This window comes from Anomaloglossus baeobatrachus, unplaced genomic scaffold, assembly GCF_048569485.1.
Source record: "Anomaloglossus baeobatrachus isolate aAnoBae1 unplaced genomic scaffold, aAnoBae1.hap1 Scaffold_281, whole genome shotgun sequence".
NCBI classification, from domain to species: Eukaryota; Metazoa; Chordata; class Amphibia; order Anura; family Aromobatidae; genus Anomaloglossus; species Anomaloglossus baeobatrachus.
The window spans coordinates 210,751-228,072 of NW_027442287.1; the positions used below are offsets into that span (position 1 = coordinate 210,751).

General features: G+C 43.7%; 1 protein-coding gene across 1 annotated transcript in view; it reads left to right on the forward strand.

Moving 5' to 3' along the window:
* Positions 1–17,011, forward strand: part of LOC142265997 (uncharacterized) — a 51,686-nt gene extending 34,675 nt beyond the window's left edge. Inside the window, 5 exon segments of the mRNA XM_075332301.1 lie at positions 2,933–3,004; positions 3,134–3,313; positions 3,395–3,518; positions 3,602–3,715; positions 15,225–17,011. Coding sequence (XP_075188416.1) covers positions 2,933–3,004; positions 3,134–3,313; positions 3,395–3,518; positions 3,602–3,715; positions 15,225–16,099 — 1,365 coding nt within the window. The 3' untranslated portion in view covers positions 16,100–17,011.
* The last annotated feature ends 311 nt before the right edge of the window (positions 17,012–17,322 follow it).

A 17,322-nucleotide genomic window follows, 5' to 3' on the forward strand; every position in this document is an offset into this window, starting at 1 on the left:
AGCTAGCAAGGCCTCGCCGGATCCACAGGCTGCAGTTGGCAGGAGGGCTTCAGATGTGGACAGGTGACTTGCAGGCAGCAGGGGTTCAGAAGGCGATCAATGTCTGGAGTGCTACAAGGGTTTTGCAGACCGCGGGAGACCACTAACTAGGCCATGGGGTCAGATAGGTCTAGGGGACTGGGGATCCACGCAGGTCAGGCTGACCACGGGCAGCAGGCTTCACCGTCTCCAGTCCTGGCTTGGATCCAACTCCAGGCACGGGGCTCCCAGCACCGGCCCCTCTGTGTGTGTATTTGCGCTGCTCACCTCTGGTCTAGTGAGTTTGACTGGAGGAGAGAGAGACACTTCTCCGTATTGCAGGCCGCAGACCCCCACAAGGACTAGGCTTCACCTCCACCACGGCCTAGAGTATCAACGTGGGTGGGCCAATATTAGATGAGGCAGACTCACACAGGTGTGCTATGACCCTTACTGCACTAAAGGGTGTTCAAGGGAGCTTTGCAGCAGCCTGATGATTCGGATTGGCTCTGCTTACTGGGAAGCTCCCTCATGCATGTCTGTCCTCCTCGGTGGCCACCTTGGAATCTATTATTGTGATATTTTTATGTTTGCTGTTAAACCTGTAAAAAAAAAACCCAGAAAAAAATTCCAGATAAGAAACCATCTTCAGCCTCAAATAAGAAACTGGACCAATAAGAAACCAACTTCAGCATCAAGTTTTTTATTGCTGATGTTGAGCGATACTGGTGGGAAAATAAGGGAAATAAATGTCTGGTTTTACCGCACATATACCCCTCCCCCCGCACTGACAGCCACTCAGCAGTGGAACCTGCTGTCAGTCGGTGCTGAGAGGTATACTGAGTGGTGACTAAAACCTCATCGGGGCTATCCCTATGACTGAAAGCCAGACACTGTCATATTATGTTTATTATCACATGTAAATATTTCTTAGCTATTTTGTAACACTTATTATTTTGTATATGTGGCTGTATTTGTTTACCTGATTGGAGCTAATAACATTTGGATTGACAGTGGTATCTTGCTATATTTCACACATTCGTGGGGAGGGGGTTATTTCCGTATTTAAGTATTTTTATTTTCAACTTGCTTCCCTTGTAACTGGGGCTGACATAATCATTCAGCTGTGACCATATCCTCTGTATATGGGGGAGAAGGCACCATCAGCTGTTTCTTCCCTGTTTCCTCGAAAATAAGACCTACCTGGAAAGTAAGCCCTAGTAGGATTTTTGGGGATTTTTTGAGTATACTTAAAATATAAGCCCTTGTTCTGTCTTCTCTACATGGGCCCTGAGGCGTGTGAGGCTTGAAAGGCAGCTAAACCTTTACCCACCATAGCTTAATATGGAGACTGTTGCTTGAAGTCTGTTTTTATTAAACGTTGCTAAATGTGTTTGTACATATTTCATTGTTCCTAATTTCACCAATCAGCACGTGTATAATACAGCAGGGAACATACATACAGAAGCCTGACAATATACATACAAATGTACCAGAAGCTTGAATCTAACTTAGTAAATGCAGAGAGAATCCAGAGCTGCAGATGGCAAAAAACATAGATTTCCTTACCAGCGATGCTATCACAAGGGGCATAAAATGGAAAATGTCCTCAGTATGTGAGTAATTAGAAAATGGAGACTTCCGACCCAGAATGCACCACAGACGGGAGGAGAAAAGAGGCATGAAAAACAAGGCTGGTGCTGATAAAGTTTGGTCACTAGATGGAGCTAAAGTACATCTTAGTAAAAAACATGTACAACAAATCAAACAATAAAGAATGCAGATTAAATGCAAAAGTCAGAACAGCCCTACTCCAAAAATAAACCCTACTTGCAGTTCCATAAGGAAATATCCAAGTAACTAAAGAAGTTAAGGAATACAGCAGGAATTTTATCAAAGAAAGCAGGCACCCCGAAAAGAAAGCAGACACCTTCCCCCCACCCCAAAAAAAACCATACCCCAAACAATTACAGTTGGCAAGTAGCGATGGTGGATGGGCTCTCGCACAGATCTGTGTCGGTGTCAGGTCCCTCGCTGTTCTAGCTGCATTGCACCGCAGAGCCGTGTATACAGTGACAGAGAAGGCAGAGGAAGTAACCATCAGTGCCGTCCTCTCCGTTGCTACATGTTTGTGTGTTGCTGCGCTGCTGTTTTATTTTTCTGCCCACATGCCATATCAAGGATTTTTTTTTTTCAAAGATGACTCATAGTTTTTCATTTTACCATTAAATGTGCTGGAAATTTAGTGAAAATTCAAAGTACACTGAAATGGTGAAACAATAATGGGTGCACACTACATCCGATCACGCTGTTGTTACCCCCAGTGCGAGCCGATCAAACACTGCAAGCGGCTCACACTGGGCTGAGCACCGAGCGTACCCGAGCACAGCGATGCTGACGAGAGTGGTTTACATACATAAAGCATCCGATCTCCGCACCTTCTTGGATAAGTCTGAGTTTGTACCGGACACTGAACTTCAGGTTCGCTCATCTCTAGTGATGAAGAAAAATCACTTTTGTAAAAAACAATCAGTTTGTGTCGCCATTTTCTGACACCGGTAACATTATTCTTTTTGCGTCAATGTAGTTAAGTGAGGACTTGTTTTTTTCTTGATGAGCCGACATTTTCATTGATCCCATTCTAGGTGCAATATGGATAATTCATCACTTTTCATTGTATTTATATTGCTATAAAAATAATGTGGTAATTTTATGGGTCAGTTTTACTACTTACATAGCACATTTCATGTTGACATTTTTTTCCTACCCAAATGATATTTTATCTCCCTTATTATCTGCAGTATTTTACATATTGGCTCATCTCCTTCCCATTCAGGTCCTTATAATATCAGATCCTCTCAGTGAAGATCTTCTATAGAAGAGAATTCTCCTGATTGCCCCGTGAAGGATGGATATGGACAGGGACAAGATGGCGGAGGGGATATTACACCTCACCCTAGAGATCCTCTTCCGGCTTACTGGAGAGGTGAGAGATTCTGATGACGTCACATTACATCATTCTTATCTATGGGAATAACAGATGGACAGAACTGGAGAGGTGAGGACTCTGGAAATGTCTGGAGTGAGATTTATTACTGTGTCTCTCCATAACCAGGATTACACAGTAGTGAAGAAGACCTCTAGTGAGCGCTGTCAGGCCCCTGTGTCTGAGGGATGGGGAAGACCCCTGAGCCCAATCACGGGGCCTCCACCTCACCCCCCGATACATGAGGACATCAATGACCAGAAGATCCTAGAACTCACCTACAAGATGATTGAGCTGCTGACTGGAGAGGTGACACTGCTGGGAATGCTGGGACATTATACAGTAACGCTATGAAGGGATCGGGGGTGACGGTATCATTGTATGTGTCAGGTTCCTATAAGGTGTCAGGACGTCACCGTCTATTTCTCCATGGAGGAGTGGAAGTATTTAGAAGGACACAAAGATCTTTACAAGGACGTCATGATGGAGGTTCCCCAGTCCCTCACATCACCAGGTAATAGACAGGACTAAATACACACGGCCTATGATTATCTGTATGTAAGGAATGAATTCAGTCCCTGTATGTGTCTCCTCCAGGTCTATCCAGTAAGAGGACAACACCAGAGAGATGTCCCCGTCCTCTTCTCCCACAGGACTGTAAACAAGAAGATCCCGATGTTCCTCAGGATGTGTCTCCTCCAGCTCTATCCAGTAAGAGATATCTACTTACAGTATGTAATTTCTGCACCAATTTTGTGTTTACATTTTTAGGATTTTTGCTGTTTTTTCAGCTATATTTTCTTTGCTTCTGCTTCTTCTGCTGTTTGTTTCTAGTGCCTTCTCTATGTTGTTATGAAGGCAACTCAAAGACCTCCAGAGGATTCATGAATACCCTGTTTCCCTGAAAATATGACTTACCACGTAAATAAGCCATAGCATGATTTTTTGGGATTAAAAATAAGCCCTAGTTACAGTCAGGGCCAGCGTTCAGAGGAGTCAAACTGCGCAACTTCTCTGGAACCCCACTCTCTTAGGTTCCCCATCAGTTGTATTCTGATTTTAATTGTTTAAGGACCTTTGATGACTTCAAAGTCAAGTGACATGATGTAACCAAAGTTCTCTTAATTGGAGGAATCTAAACTGAACAGGACACAGGCTGGCATGAAGTACTGGCATTAGGGGAACGGGAGAGCAAATTGGGCAATTTCATAGGGCCCCCATTCTCCTAGGGGCCTCAATGTTTATATGCCAATTATTGGACCGCTTAAGGACCTTTTTGATATCATGTCATGTGACCAAATGTCTCTTAATTGCAGAAGTCTAAAGCTGAAAAGGAGACAGGCCGGTTGTGTGTGTGTGTGTGTGTGTGTGTGTGTGTGTGTTCACACCAATTGTAACCAGCTTTGCCAAAATAGGCAGAGCTTGGCCAGAACAAGGGTGTGATGCCACCGTGTCTGTACTGTGACGGGGTATGCGACAGAGCAGTAAGGGACACCAGGCTGAGGAACAATCCAAAGGGCTTTATTGGAACCACAAAGATAAAGCACCAAACATGAATATAAATCCTTAAAGTCTGGAAGGAGTCCACAACAAAACTACAGATCTGGGGCGCCTCCCGGTATTCTGACGCCAGGGCAAATATGGCAATGATCCTTATATGAGTTCCTTGAGTCTAAAAGGGTGAACAACAAAACACAATCCCACATGGCCACTGATCTCCAATCTGTAACAGTCCATACACAGGCACTAGGATGTAGCCTCAGCTTTAGATCCTAGTCCTTCTTCAGCCGAGATCCAACAACTGACTGACTTTGGTCTCATTGTTCTCTCCTCCTGGGATCAGCCCCTTAGGTGGGCAGAAGGGCCCACTTCCCCACTGCACATTTGATACCTGAAAGGATTCTAGATGTCCTGGCTCTATTCTGTCTACCAAGTTGCGGATTGGATGAGCCCCATGCTGAGAAGAACAAACAATCCCCCACCACAAGTAGTACATACAGAACAATCGAGGAGAGACAGACTATTACACCATGAGCACAGTCGGGGGAGGGACACGCTGTTACATTTAAATCTTAACAAACTTCAGCGTTCCCTACGCCAGAAATCTCACTCCAGTCCCTGACATCATTTTTCAGTGTACATTACCAAATCTTGATGAATGGAGCCCTAATGTTCATCTTCATAGACCGCAAGACCCTGCTACCTGCTTTGGTTATAAAGCCTAAGGATAGGTCATCAATATTACACACCTGGACAACGCATTTAAATATCCGGCATCGGTCTCTGACAGAGGCGGCTCTTAGCCTTTTAACTTGCATGTCCATTTTTAACAGCATCATCAAAATGGAACTCACATACCAACTCCTGTCTGCGCCCTGTAATGCGATTGCGGGATGCTGAAGAGTTAGGCTAAGACCACACTTTGCGTTCTCCTACTTGCAGTTCTAAACGCACGTTTTGGGCTTAATTGATTTGACCAAAGTTGCCTTTTTCAGAACTTTAGGGCTGAAAACGCATGCGTATTTACCGCTTTTAAGATGCGTTTTCAGCGCTTTTTACATGCTTTTTCACTTGCGTTTTGACTGATGCGTTTTGAACATCAAGACACTGCTAAATAAAGATTAAATAGTCAGAATGAAAAAATAGAAAAAAGGAAAACATATAATTTTGGAATTAATATAGAAAAAAGTTATATTTAATGAAATTAGAGCGGTTATATAATATTTAATGCTAAAATAGCAAAAAAACCCATAATTTTCCTTATTTTAATTGTCGAACTGTGTGTGTGTAAAGGGACATATTATTCCATTATTTTAATGTCAGAAAAACATGCGTTTTTGAAGTCCAAAACGCATGTTTTCTGCACCAAAAAAGCAGGTGAAAAGCAGGAAATTTGAAGATTCTTGGTTTTTGCCATTTCTCATTGACTTCAATGTTAGCAAAACGCACCCAAAATGGCAAAAACAATTGACATGCTGCTTCTTTGAACGCATGGTTTTTGCCACAAAATATGCAAATTAAACGCAGCGTTTAGAAACGCAAAGTGCAGTCTGAAAATCACCATTTTCCATTGACTTTGCTGGAAAATCAAAACGTAGGCCTTTTGGCATGAAAAAAGTGCTTCTCAAAACGGACCTAAAAAGCAGCGGAAACGCAGGTGGAAACGCAAAGTGCGTTCTTAACCTTACTAAGTTCCCCATCACTGCTGTATTGTTACTCTTCTCAAGCTGAAAATATAAAATTAATTACAACTAGAGATGAGCGAGTACTGTAATATTCGTAATCTCTATAATCGTAACGAGTACTTTTTTAATATTCGTGTATTCGTTCTGATTAGGGAGTACAGTGCAAGTCAATGGGAAATGCGAATAATTTTCTGCTGGACCCAACAAAGAGGTCTGTGGGCCTGATGAAAAGGATGAAATGGATGGGAAAGTGATGAAACTGAATGGGGAGAGCCTGGAGGATATGCCTGCATACATTTTTGACTCGCATATGGTTTCTAGGAATGAGGATGTCACAGTATTATCCCATTTTTACAGATGCACATGAACACCTACCACACCTAACCTAAATTGCATTTTACAGGCCAGAAACGTTAAGAAACAGTTTTTTTTGCATAATCAATTGTATATAACGCTAAATAAACCAGAGAAAAAAAAGTACCTTTTAACTTTTGTTCACATGTAGTGTTTTTGACTTTTTTTTACTTTTAAAATTGGGAGGGGTCTGACTTATGCATTTTGTATGTCCCTCTGTCATACATAATTTCTAGTTAGCTATTCCCCAGTACTTTACAAGGCCAGCTAGAACGTGCCCATTGGTATCTTGATCATTCACTTGAGAGGCCTCAAGTGGTCCTGTAACATACAGTACAGACCAAAAGTTTGGACACACCTTCTCATTCAAAGAGTTTTCTTTATTTTCATGACTTTCATGAAAATTGTAGATTCACATTGAAGGCATCAAAACTCTGAATTAACACATGTGGAATGAAATACTTAGCAAAAAAGTGTGAAGCAACTGAAAATATGTCTTATATTCTAGGTTCTTCAAAGTAGCCACCTTTTTGCTTTGATTACTGCTTTGCACACTATTGCCATTCTCTTGATGAGCTTCAAGTGGTAGTCACCGGAAATTGTCTTCCAACAGTCTTGAAGGAGTTCCCAGAGATGCTTAGCACTTTTGTGCCCTTTTGCCTTCATCTCGATTGGGTTCAGGTCTGGTGACTGTGGAGGCCAGGTCATCTGGCTTAGCACCCCATCACTCTCCTTCTTAGTCAAATAGCCCTTACACAGCCTGGAGGTGTTTTTGGGGTCATTGTCCTATCCAATCTACAATTTTCAGAGTCTTAAAAATAAAGAAAACGCTTTTAATGAGAAAGTGTGTCCAAACTTTTGGTCTGTACTGTACGTTTTGGAGGGACTCCTGTTACTTATACATTTGGGCGGTCCCTCCCTCATTGAGACTCAGATGATGGAATACATATTCCATAACAGTTTACAATGTGCCCATTGTAGCGTTGGGCTTTACCCTCCTCCTCCTTCATTTCATTCTGCGGCCCTCAATTCAAGTTTTCAGAGGGCCTGCAGGTGTCAGGAAAGCTGAGTTTGGTGAGGGCCCTGAGGTGTCCCAGTAACATACGTTTGGGAGGGACTGTGCTCACTTATACATTTGGGCAGTCCCTCCCCCATTGAGACTCAGATGATGGAATACATGTTCCATGGCAGTTTACAATGTGCCCATTGTGGCACTGGGCTTTACCATCCTCCTCAAATTTGCTGGTCTGGAATGTAAACGTGTGTAAGCCAGAATAGCGAGAGCAGATTCTGTCTTGGATGGACAACAAGGTTTCTTTGCATTTTTCAAGCAGCAACAAATCTTCCATGACCACACAGTCTACTGTAGATACACAGAAGGGTGGCCCATCCAATCTTCAACCTGGTTCTCCTTCCTCCCCCCATCATCAGTCACATGAGACATACTACCCCTAGCTTGGCCACTCTGAGGATCTGTGTTGTACATATCCTTTGGTTGGCTCTGGCTTCTCACTGTGCAGCATTGAAGAGTGACGGGAGACGGTGGCGTGCGTTGATGCGCAAGTATTTGAGGACCTACAGCCAGAAGAAAGCCACTTTGAGGAACTTGATTTACTGTCTCCAGAGGTGGAGGCTGCTGATGATGAGATACAGTTTCCATCAGGTCCGCCTACAATCTCAACTGTGAAGGAAAATGATATGGAAGATGAGGTGGTCGATGATGAGTCCACTGATCCAACCAGAACCGTTGACATGCATAGCCAGCACAGCAACACAAAGGAAGATGGATATGTCCACCAACACAGGCACCAAGGGGTAGTGGTTTGCCCAGAGTGAGAACTTGGTCAACTGTTCCGAACTGCACCCCCACTGTGGTCCAAGTCAGGGCAAGGAGGCCTTTAGCCGCTGTCTGGAAGTTTTTTTTCTGAAAGTCCTTCAGAGAAAAACATTTTAATCTGTAGCATCTGCCATCCAATTTGAGCAGAGGCCAGGGCAAAGGCAACCTGAGCACCACCAGTATGCAGAACCACATGGCAGCCAAGCCAATAATAATAATCTTTTTGTCTATAGCGCCAACATATTCCGCAGCGCTTTACAATTCAGAGGCACATATCTAAGCAAGTAACAGTTATGGAAAATACAATTATTATAGCAAAAAAAGACAACCCTGCTGATGAGAGCTTACATCTACAATGAAGTGGTGGAAGAGACAAGGTACAGGTGCTCATTTCCAATGACAATCCAGCCATCTCAAAGAAATGGATGATAGATAAAGGTTGCCTGAACCAGTCAGCCAATCTTTGAGATGCTTTTGGGTGGAGTTTGATGGAGAGTTATGTTGTGAGAAGTCATGGATGGACTATGTGAATTTAATTCAATTATGAGTGTGATAGGCCACCCTAAAAAGCTGTGTTTTTAGAAAACATCTTAAGCTGAGTAAGTTGTGGTTCGTCCTGGTTTCTTGGGTCAGAGCATTCCAGAGGATTGGTGCAATTCGGGAGAAGTCTTGGATCTGGAAGTGTGAGGTTTGGATTAGTGTGGATGTTAGTCAAAAATTGTTTGCGGAGCAAAGAGAACGGGTAGGGTGATAGACAGAGATGAGAGTGGAGATGTAGGGGGGTGCTGCACTGTGGAGAGGTTTGTGGGTGAGAACAAGCAATTTGAATTGGATCCTGTGATATATGGGCAGCCAGTGCAATGACTGGCACAGAGCAGAAGCATCCGAGTAACGGTTAGCCAGGTAGGTGACCCTGGCTGCAGCATGAAGGATGGACTGTAGAGGAGAGAGTCTGGTTGGGGGAAGACCGATTAATAGAGAATTGCAGTAGTCAAGGCAGGAGTGGATCAGGGCCACGGTATGGGTTTTTGTAGTTTCCATGGTAAGAAAGGAGCGGATTTTAGAGATGTTCTTGAGGTGCAAGCGACAGGAGCGGCCAAGAGATTGTCTATAGGAGGTGAAGGAGAGATCAGTGTCGAGCATAACCCCCAGACAGCGAGTCTGCTGCCTAAGAGTTATTGTGGTACCACACACAGAGAGGGGAGGTTAGAAGATGGAGGGAATAGAAGTAGTTCAGTTTTGGAAAGTGAAGTTTCAAATAAGGAGCAGAAATTACGTTGGAAACTGCAGAATGACAGTAGGTGGGCAGAACACCAGGGTACTAAATTTGTGTCTGCGGGTCAAACCACTGCCATGTCACCTGTGCTACGTCCTTCACAATCTGCTGTCCAGGAAGCAGGCACTCATACATCCTGCCCACAAGCTGTGATTGCACAGACACAGTAAACATCAACCACATCCACTTCCTTGTCCCAGCGAAGTGTCCAGTTGTCCGTGCCTGAGAACTTTGAAAAGAAGCGTAAATACCCAGCCACGCACCCACACGTACAAAACCTAATCTCACACATTGCCAAATATCTAGCCATGGAGATATTGCCTTTTAGGTTTGTGGGAACACAGTGTTTCCGTGATCTCTAGGCTGTAGCTGCCCCACGATACAGTGTTCCCAGCCCCCACTATTTTGTCCGGTGTGCCGTCCCTTCGTTACACAAGTACGTGTTTATACAATGTCAACCGCGCTTTGACAGACGCCATAACCGGGAAGGTCCACCTAACAACAAACACGTAGACAAGTTGTTGTGGACAGGGATGATAAATATCTGTCATGGCACACTGGATGAACATGTTGGAGGCTGGGACAGAATCGCAAACTGTAACATCACACATTCTACACATGCCAAGAATAGCGAGCCCAACTTCTACCAGTGTTTCCACCTCATCATATGCCACTTCCTATCTCCCCTCCTCCTGCTCCTGCTCCTCATGTACCATACTATTCTGCGAACAAATACACTTGCTCATCACTAATTACAACAATCAGTAAACACTGTAAAGAGAAAAACTGATGAAAATGCCAGATGTGCTTTTTATGGTCACTACTCCCTGATCAGTCGCACAGCAGCAGGAACTGCGGAATGGATCAGATACAGGTGAATTGTCACATAGGAACTAATAATTATTGATTACATCTGGCTTTAACTATTTTATTTTTGTCTTTGAAAAAACAACCTCTTTGAAATTGTCTATGTTGTGGATCAATGTAACAAGGAGATTTTGCAGGTTTTGCAAACTGTTATGGCGGCGTCAGGATCTGTTGAAACTACACTCTGCCTGCTAACTTCTCTGATGTCTGTGTTGCAGCGCAGGGAGACGCAGGCGTCGAACTACAGACTTAAGTAGGCTAGCAAGAGTAAGGGGTACTTTGCACGCTGCGACATCGCTAGCCGATGCTAGCGATGCCGAGCGCGATAGTACCCGCCCCCGTCGCACATGCGATATCTTGTGATAGCTGCCGTAGCGAACATTATCGCTACGGCAGCTTCACACGCACTTACCTGCCCTGCGATGTTGCTCTGGCCGGCCGACCCGCCTCCTTCCTAAGGGGGCGCGTCGTGTGTCGTCACAGCGACGTCACACGGCAGCCATCCAATTGAAGCGGAGGGGCGGAAATGAGCGGGACATAAACATCCCGCCCACCTCCTTCCTTTCGCATAGCCGGTGGAGGCAGGTAAGGAGATGTTCCTCGCTCCTGCGGCTTCACACACAGCGATGTGTGCTGCCTCAGGAACGAGAAACAACATTGTATCTCCTTTTGGTGCGACATTATGAAAATGTCCGACACTACACATCACCGATTTACGACGCTTTTGCGTTCGTTTATCGGCGCATCTAGGCTTTACACGTTGCGACATCGTTACCGACACCGGATGTGCGTCACTTTCGATTTGACCCCGACGATATCGCAGTAGCGATGTCGCAACGTGCAAAGTACCCCTTAATCTCTGCTGGACTGCTTGTTAATGTCTTTGATTACATGCTGTAGGGGAGCCAGTATCATTCGCTCCCCTCCTGTATATGCTGGCTGGACTATTTCATTAATGCCATTTATAGTTTACCTATACTGGTCTGGTGAGGTGTTGTGATCCAGACTTACGGATAGTTGTTGTGCATTATTACTATGAGCTGTTGTGGTGTTAACTCTTTTTGTTGTTGCCATCTTGTTCCTGCTTTTCTCCTTAGTCTCTTGCTGTTTTATTTCTGTGAGTTTGCAGTGTGTCTGAATTTTGTTTTTTTCCATCTGTCTTAATCTGTTTCCATTATATTCCTGCCCCTTCCTTCAGTGGGGGATAACAGATTAGATCTGGTCAGGAAAATAGTAAGGCACAAGACTCTGGCATCTCCACCTTCAGGGGTAATTCAGAGGTTAGAGATAGCCTAAGGTCTCCTACATGAGCAACAGTATAGGAGCCCCCTGTCCCTTGTTATCCCTCAGTAAAATTGTGATAGTCACTCAGATTATTTACTGTTTGACATTTAAGAGAACTGTTGCTACTGGAGAGATATCTTGGAGACAGGAATGGGAGGTCCGAATTAATCATGATGTAACTCTTAGATCTCGAAATTGGAAAACAGATTCAGAATACTTTTTTTTCCTAATTTAATTTCTGATGTTATGGTTTAAAAAATATATTTTCAAAATAATATTAAATAATAATAACAGACCCCAGCCACATTTCCATGATTAAACAAGCAGACGGCTCTTCGACTCAGAACCCAACTCTCATCGCGGAACAGTTCCAAAAGTATTATAGAGACCTATATAACATAAAGGGCAAATTTGGAGACATGCCACATGACGCATTAGAAAATAAAATAAACGACTACGTATCCAGAACGGCCCTACCGGTTATACCCAGTGCTGAGGTTGAAAATTTAGAGACGGACTTTACAGAAGCAGAAGTGGCATCTATCATTAAAGAATCTCCCTCAGGCAAAAGTCCGGGTCCAGATGGGTTCACCCCTAAATTTTATAAAATATTCCAAACTCAGCTATCCCCGTTCTTGACTAAAGTATTTAATTCCATCTCAGAAAAATCCCAATGGGTGGCGCAATCTCTCGAAGCCCATATATGTGTTATCCCCAAACCGGGGAAGGATCACATGTTAGTTACAAATTCAGACCCATTTCACTGATCAATCTAGACCTAAAACTTTTTTCCAAAGCCTTAGCCAACAGACTTGCTCCTTCCTTGCCCGGGATAATACACACAGATCAAGTGGGGTTCGTACAAGGTCGGGAGGCGCGTGACAATACCAACAAACTGTTCCTCCTGATGACCCGGTCGAGGGCTCATTCTCTTCCCATGTGTTTACTCTCAGTGGATGCGGAGAAGGCCTTTGACCGGGTCAGTTGGAATTTCATGATGGCCGCTCTAAAGCAGGTGGGTTTGGGCAAAAAATTTTTAGATAGGATTGCGTCCCTTTATTCGAGACCCTCAGCAAAAGTTAGGACGAATGGGTTTCTGTCGTCATCGTTTCAGGTCCACAATGGAACAAGGCAAGGATGTCCATTGTCACCTCTACTCTACGTCATTGTCATGGAGCATCTAGCGGTCGCCATAAGAAATAATGCTAGTATCCATGGGATAGAGGCCGGGGGAGGGAATCGCAAGTTAGCTTTATTTGCTGACGACCTTCTCATGTTTATTTCCCAGCCACACATATCCTTCCCGTCTTTGCTCAAAGAGTTCGAGGAGTTTGGTAACTTAAGTAATTTTAAAGTGAACTTCTCTAAATCAGAGGCTATGAATGTGACCCTGTCGGCGGAAGATCTAGCCCGTACAACCCAAAATTTTCCCTTTAAGTGGCAACCATCAGCTATAAAATATCTGGGGGTAGTTGTACCTCGGGATCCAACAAAAATTATGCATCATAATTTTCTACCCCTGTTAGAGAGGACAATTAGGGATTTAAAGAAGTACGACAAAAAAAGACTATCGTGGTTTGGGCGTATCAACGCTATTAAAATGGATGTTCTTCCTAGGTTTCTTTTCTTGTTCCAAACGGTACCTATTCAGCTGCCGGGGAGTTACTTTTCCAAAATTCGGACGGCTTTGTCAAGGTTCGTTTGGGGGAATAGGAGACCTCGGACAAGCATAAAAACTCTTACCAGACACAAAAATAATGGAGGGGCAGGGCTCCCAAATTTCCAGTTATACTACAGGGCAACTATTCTAACGAGGATAATGGATTGGCACTTCCATAGGAACTCGAAACAATGGGTCGCGATCGAACAGGACGGATTGGGAGTCCCTTTGCACTTCCTCTCATGGATGGGAAAGGAGAGTAGGTCACAGATAGAGAAGGGAATGGAGTTTATTTGGACAGTGATGGGGACGTGGGACGGTGAGGTTAAGAGGGGTTCTCTCTCACAGGGGAGGGGTCCACTTACCCCCCTCTTTGGCAACCAGGAGTTCCCTCCGGGGCTTCATTCCAATAAATTTCTGGGATATACTCGGGTGGAGGAAACTCGTTTTTTTCATGTGCTCCAGGGAAATACCCTGCCCCCTTATGCATCTCTACGGGCCACAGGGAGAGAGGTTTCCTGGATAGAATATATGCAGCTGAAATCGTTTCTATCCAACCAGGACAGGGAGAGGAAGTTGAGGACCCCCCCTACTCCATTTGAGAAATTGTTCTTGCAGGGTTCGTCACCTGGGCATGTCATCTCTCTTATTTATAAAATGCTGAACCAGAGAGACATGTCGGACAAACCCAAATTTGTCTATAGATGGGGAGAGGAACTGGGAGAGGACATTTCGGAGGACAGATGGAGCAGGGCGTTTCTGTGGACCCACAAACTTTCTCTGGCTTGTGCCGCCCAAGAGAAAAACTATAAAATTCTCACAAGGTGTTACCAATACCCGACCAAATTGCATGCTATCTTTCCCTCAGTGTCCGACATGTGCTGGAGATGTGGTACAGAAAAAGGGTCTATGTTACATATATGGTGGAGCTGTGCTAAATTGCAACCATTCTGGGACTCAGTGTTTTCTCTGTATAAAAAGATGAGTGGGGGTGAGGTGGAGAGATCTCCCCAGGTGGCCCTCCTCTCTATCCTCCCAGGTTCATTCAAGTCACAAAAGAGGGACCTGCTGCGATTTTGTTTAGCGGCAGCCCGTATAATTATTCCCAGATACTGGAAACAGACTAGATGCCCCACGTTAGCTGACTGGGTAGAGGAGATGGCAAACCTCCAGAGAATGGAGGAACTCACAGCTGAACTTAATGGGCTCACGGAAAAATTTATCACAGTGTGGGGACCGTGGATTACGTTCATGGAGTCTCCTGAGTTCACGGTGAGTCTGGCAGGTTATTTGGGATGAGAAATGGTGACATACCTTGTCTTCCCCTCTCCCCACACACTTTTTTCCCCCACCCCCTTTTTACCCTACTTTCTTCACTCTATTTGATTCCTTCTTTTCTAAGCTTATATCTGTTCTTTTTTTTTTCTTCTAGTTTTCTACTTTTTCTTAAATGTTTATTCAATAACTTAAAAGGGGATTGTTTTATGCTGAGAGTGGTCTTGTCAATTATCAGGAAGACATGTTTCGCTGGAACTCTGATTTCTAGTGTATGGTTTGTCATGGAGTGTTAGCATAAGGATAGCTTATAGAGTTCCAATGAAATCTACAATGTGATGTTATTTTTGTCATTCCGAAACTGAGAGATCACTGTTTATGTTTTATAATCTTTATAAATGTTCAAGATGTATGCTTGATTTATAAACTTAATAATAAAACAGATTTGAAATAAATAATAATAACATTGTGTTTATTTTTAGCAGATGACTGTATCGGGAGTTCAGATGGACCTGTAATATCTTCAGAAGCTAAAACAGATGATCAAAGTATCACACATGCTCCATATGAAGCGCATGTTGTTGTCCAAGATATACCTCCAGTCCTTCCTAGGAAAGATCTATCACCTGTTCTTTTCAAACAAGTCCAAAATTCCAATCATCAAAAAATTCACACTGGGGAGAAGCCATTTTCATGTTCAGAATGTGGGAAATGTTTTACTCAGAAATCAGACCTTGTTAGACATCAGAAAATTCACACAGGGGAGAAGCCATTTTCATGTTCAGTATGTGGGAAATGTTTTATTCGGAAATCAGAACTTGTTTGGCATCAAAGATCTCACACAGGGGAGAAGCCATTTTCATGCTCAGAGTGTGGGAAATGTTTTATTCAGAAATCAGTTTTTGTTAGACATCAGAAAATTCACACAGGGGAGAAGCCATTTTCATGCTCAGACTGTGGGAAGTGTTTTATTCAGAGATCACATCTTGTTTGGCATCAAAGATCTCACACAGGGGAGAAGCCATTTTCATGCTCAGAGTGTGGGAAGTGTTTTATTCAGAGATCACATCTTGTTTCGCATCAAAGAATTCACACAGGGGAGAAGCCATTTTCATGTTCAGAATGTGGGAAATGTTTTATTCAGAAATCACATCTTGTTGAGCATCAAAGAATTCACACAGGGGAGAAGCCATTTAAATGTTCAGAATGTGGGAAATGTTTTATTCAGAAATCACATCTTGTTACACATCAGAAAAATCACACAGGAGAGAAGCCATTTTCATGTTCAGAATGTCGGAAGTGTTTTATTCGGAAATCAGAACTTGTTGTGCATCAAAGATCTCACACAGGGGTATAATATATACAGCAGATAATCAAGGGGTCCTCAAATAAAAAAAACCACTAAGATAAAATACCCCATAAAACATCTTTATTACAAAAATTAGCAATCCCACAAACAGGAAGAAATCATAAAACAATAGTACACAAGTGTGTCCCAAAGGGAATAAAGGGAAAGGCACAAAGGTAAACGCCCTAAACAGATTGTTCCATAACATAACCCCTAGGGAGGTTTCTCAGATAAACATTATTATTTCCCGACTATATCCCTGTTAAAAATAGGATTGACGTGAATAATCAGCCCAGTACTTAAAGATTATTCAGAGAGAAAAATGAGGTAAAATACATGGGTTTATTTAAAATTCAAAAATCATTAAAAATGATACAGTAAAATAATGCCTTGTTAGTGAAAGATTCAGTATTTAAAAAGAGTCCATTGTATCTTACATATAGCTGTGATATCACGGCAGTGATGCTTCTTGGCAGTCTTCCATCAGCTTCCTTGTGACAATGGTAGAGCCTTCTATCTCCCATGAGCCGTGGCCAGCTTATATACTGTTTTGCCTTGGCTATCACTCACCTACTCGTGACTAAACATGGTTCTACAGTGAGCTTCAGAACCCAATATACAACTCATTTCCAATCTTGGTTTTGCATGATGCAATTATCGATAGTTGAATATGAGCTTTTAAGCTGGTGTCAAACACAGCGACAACGACAACGACGTCGCTGCTACGTCACCATTTTCTGTGACGTTGCAGCGACGTCCCGTCGCTGTCGCTGTGTGTGACATCCAGCAACGACCTGGCCCCTGCTGTGAGGTCCCCGGTCGTTGCTGAATGTCCAGCTTCATTTTTTGGTCGTCACTCTCCCGCTGTGACACACACATCGCTGTGTGTGACAGCGAGAGAGCGACGAAATGAAGCGAGCAGGGAGCAGGAGCCGGCGTCTGGCAGCTGCGGTAAGCTGTAACCAGCGTAAACATCGGGTAACCAAGGGAAGACCTTTCCCTGGTTACCCGATATTTACCTTCGTTACCAGCCTCCGCTCTTGCTGCCAGCGCCGGCTCCTGCTCTGTGCACATGTGGCTGCAGTACACATCGGGTTAATTAACCCGATGTGTACTGTAGCAAGGAGAGCAAGGAGCCAGCACTAAGCAGTGCGCACGGCTCCCTGCTCTCTGCACTGTGACATGTAGCTGCAGCACACATCGGGTTAATTAACCTGATGTGTACTGTACCT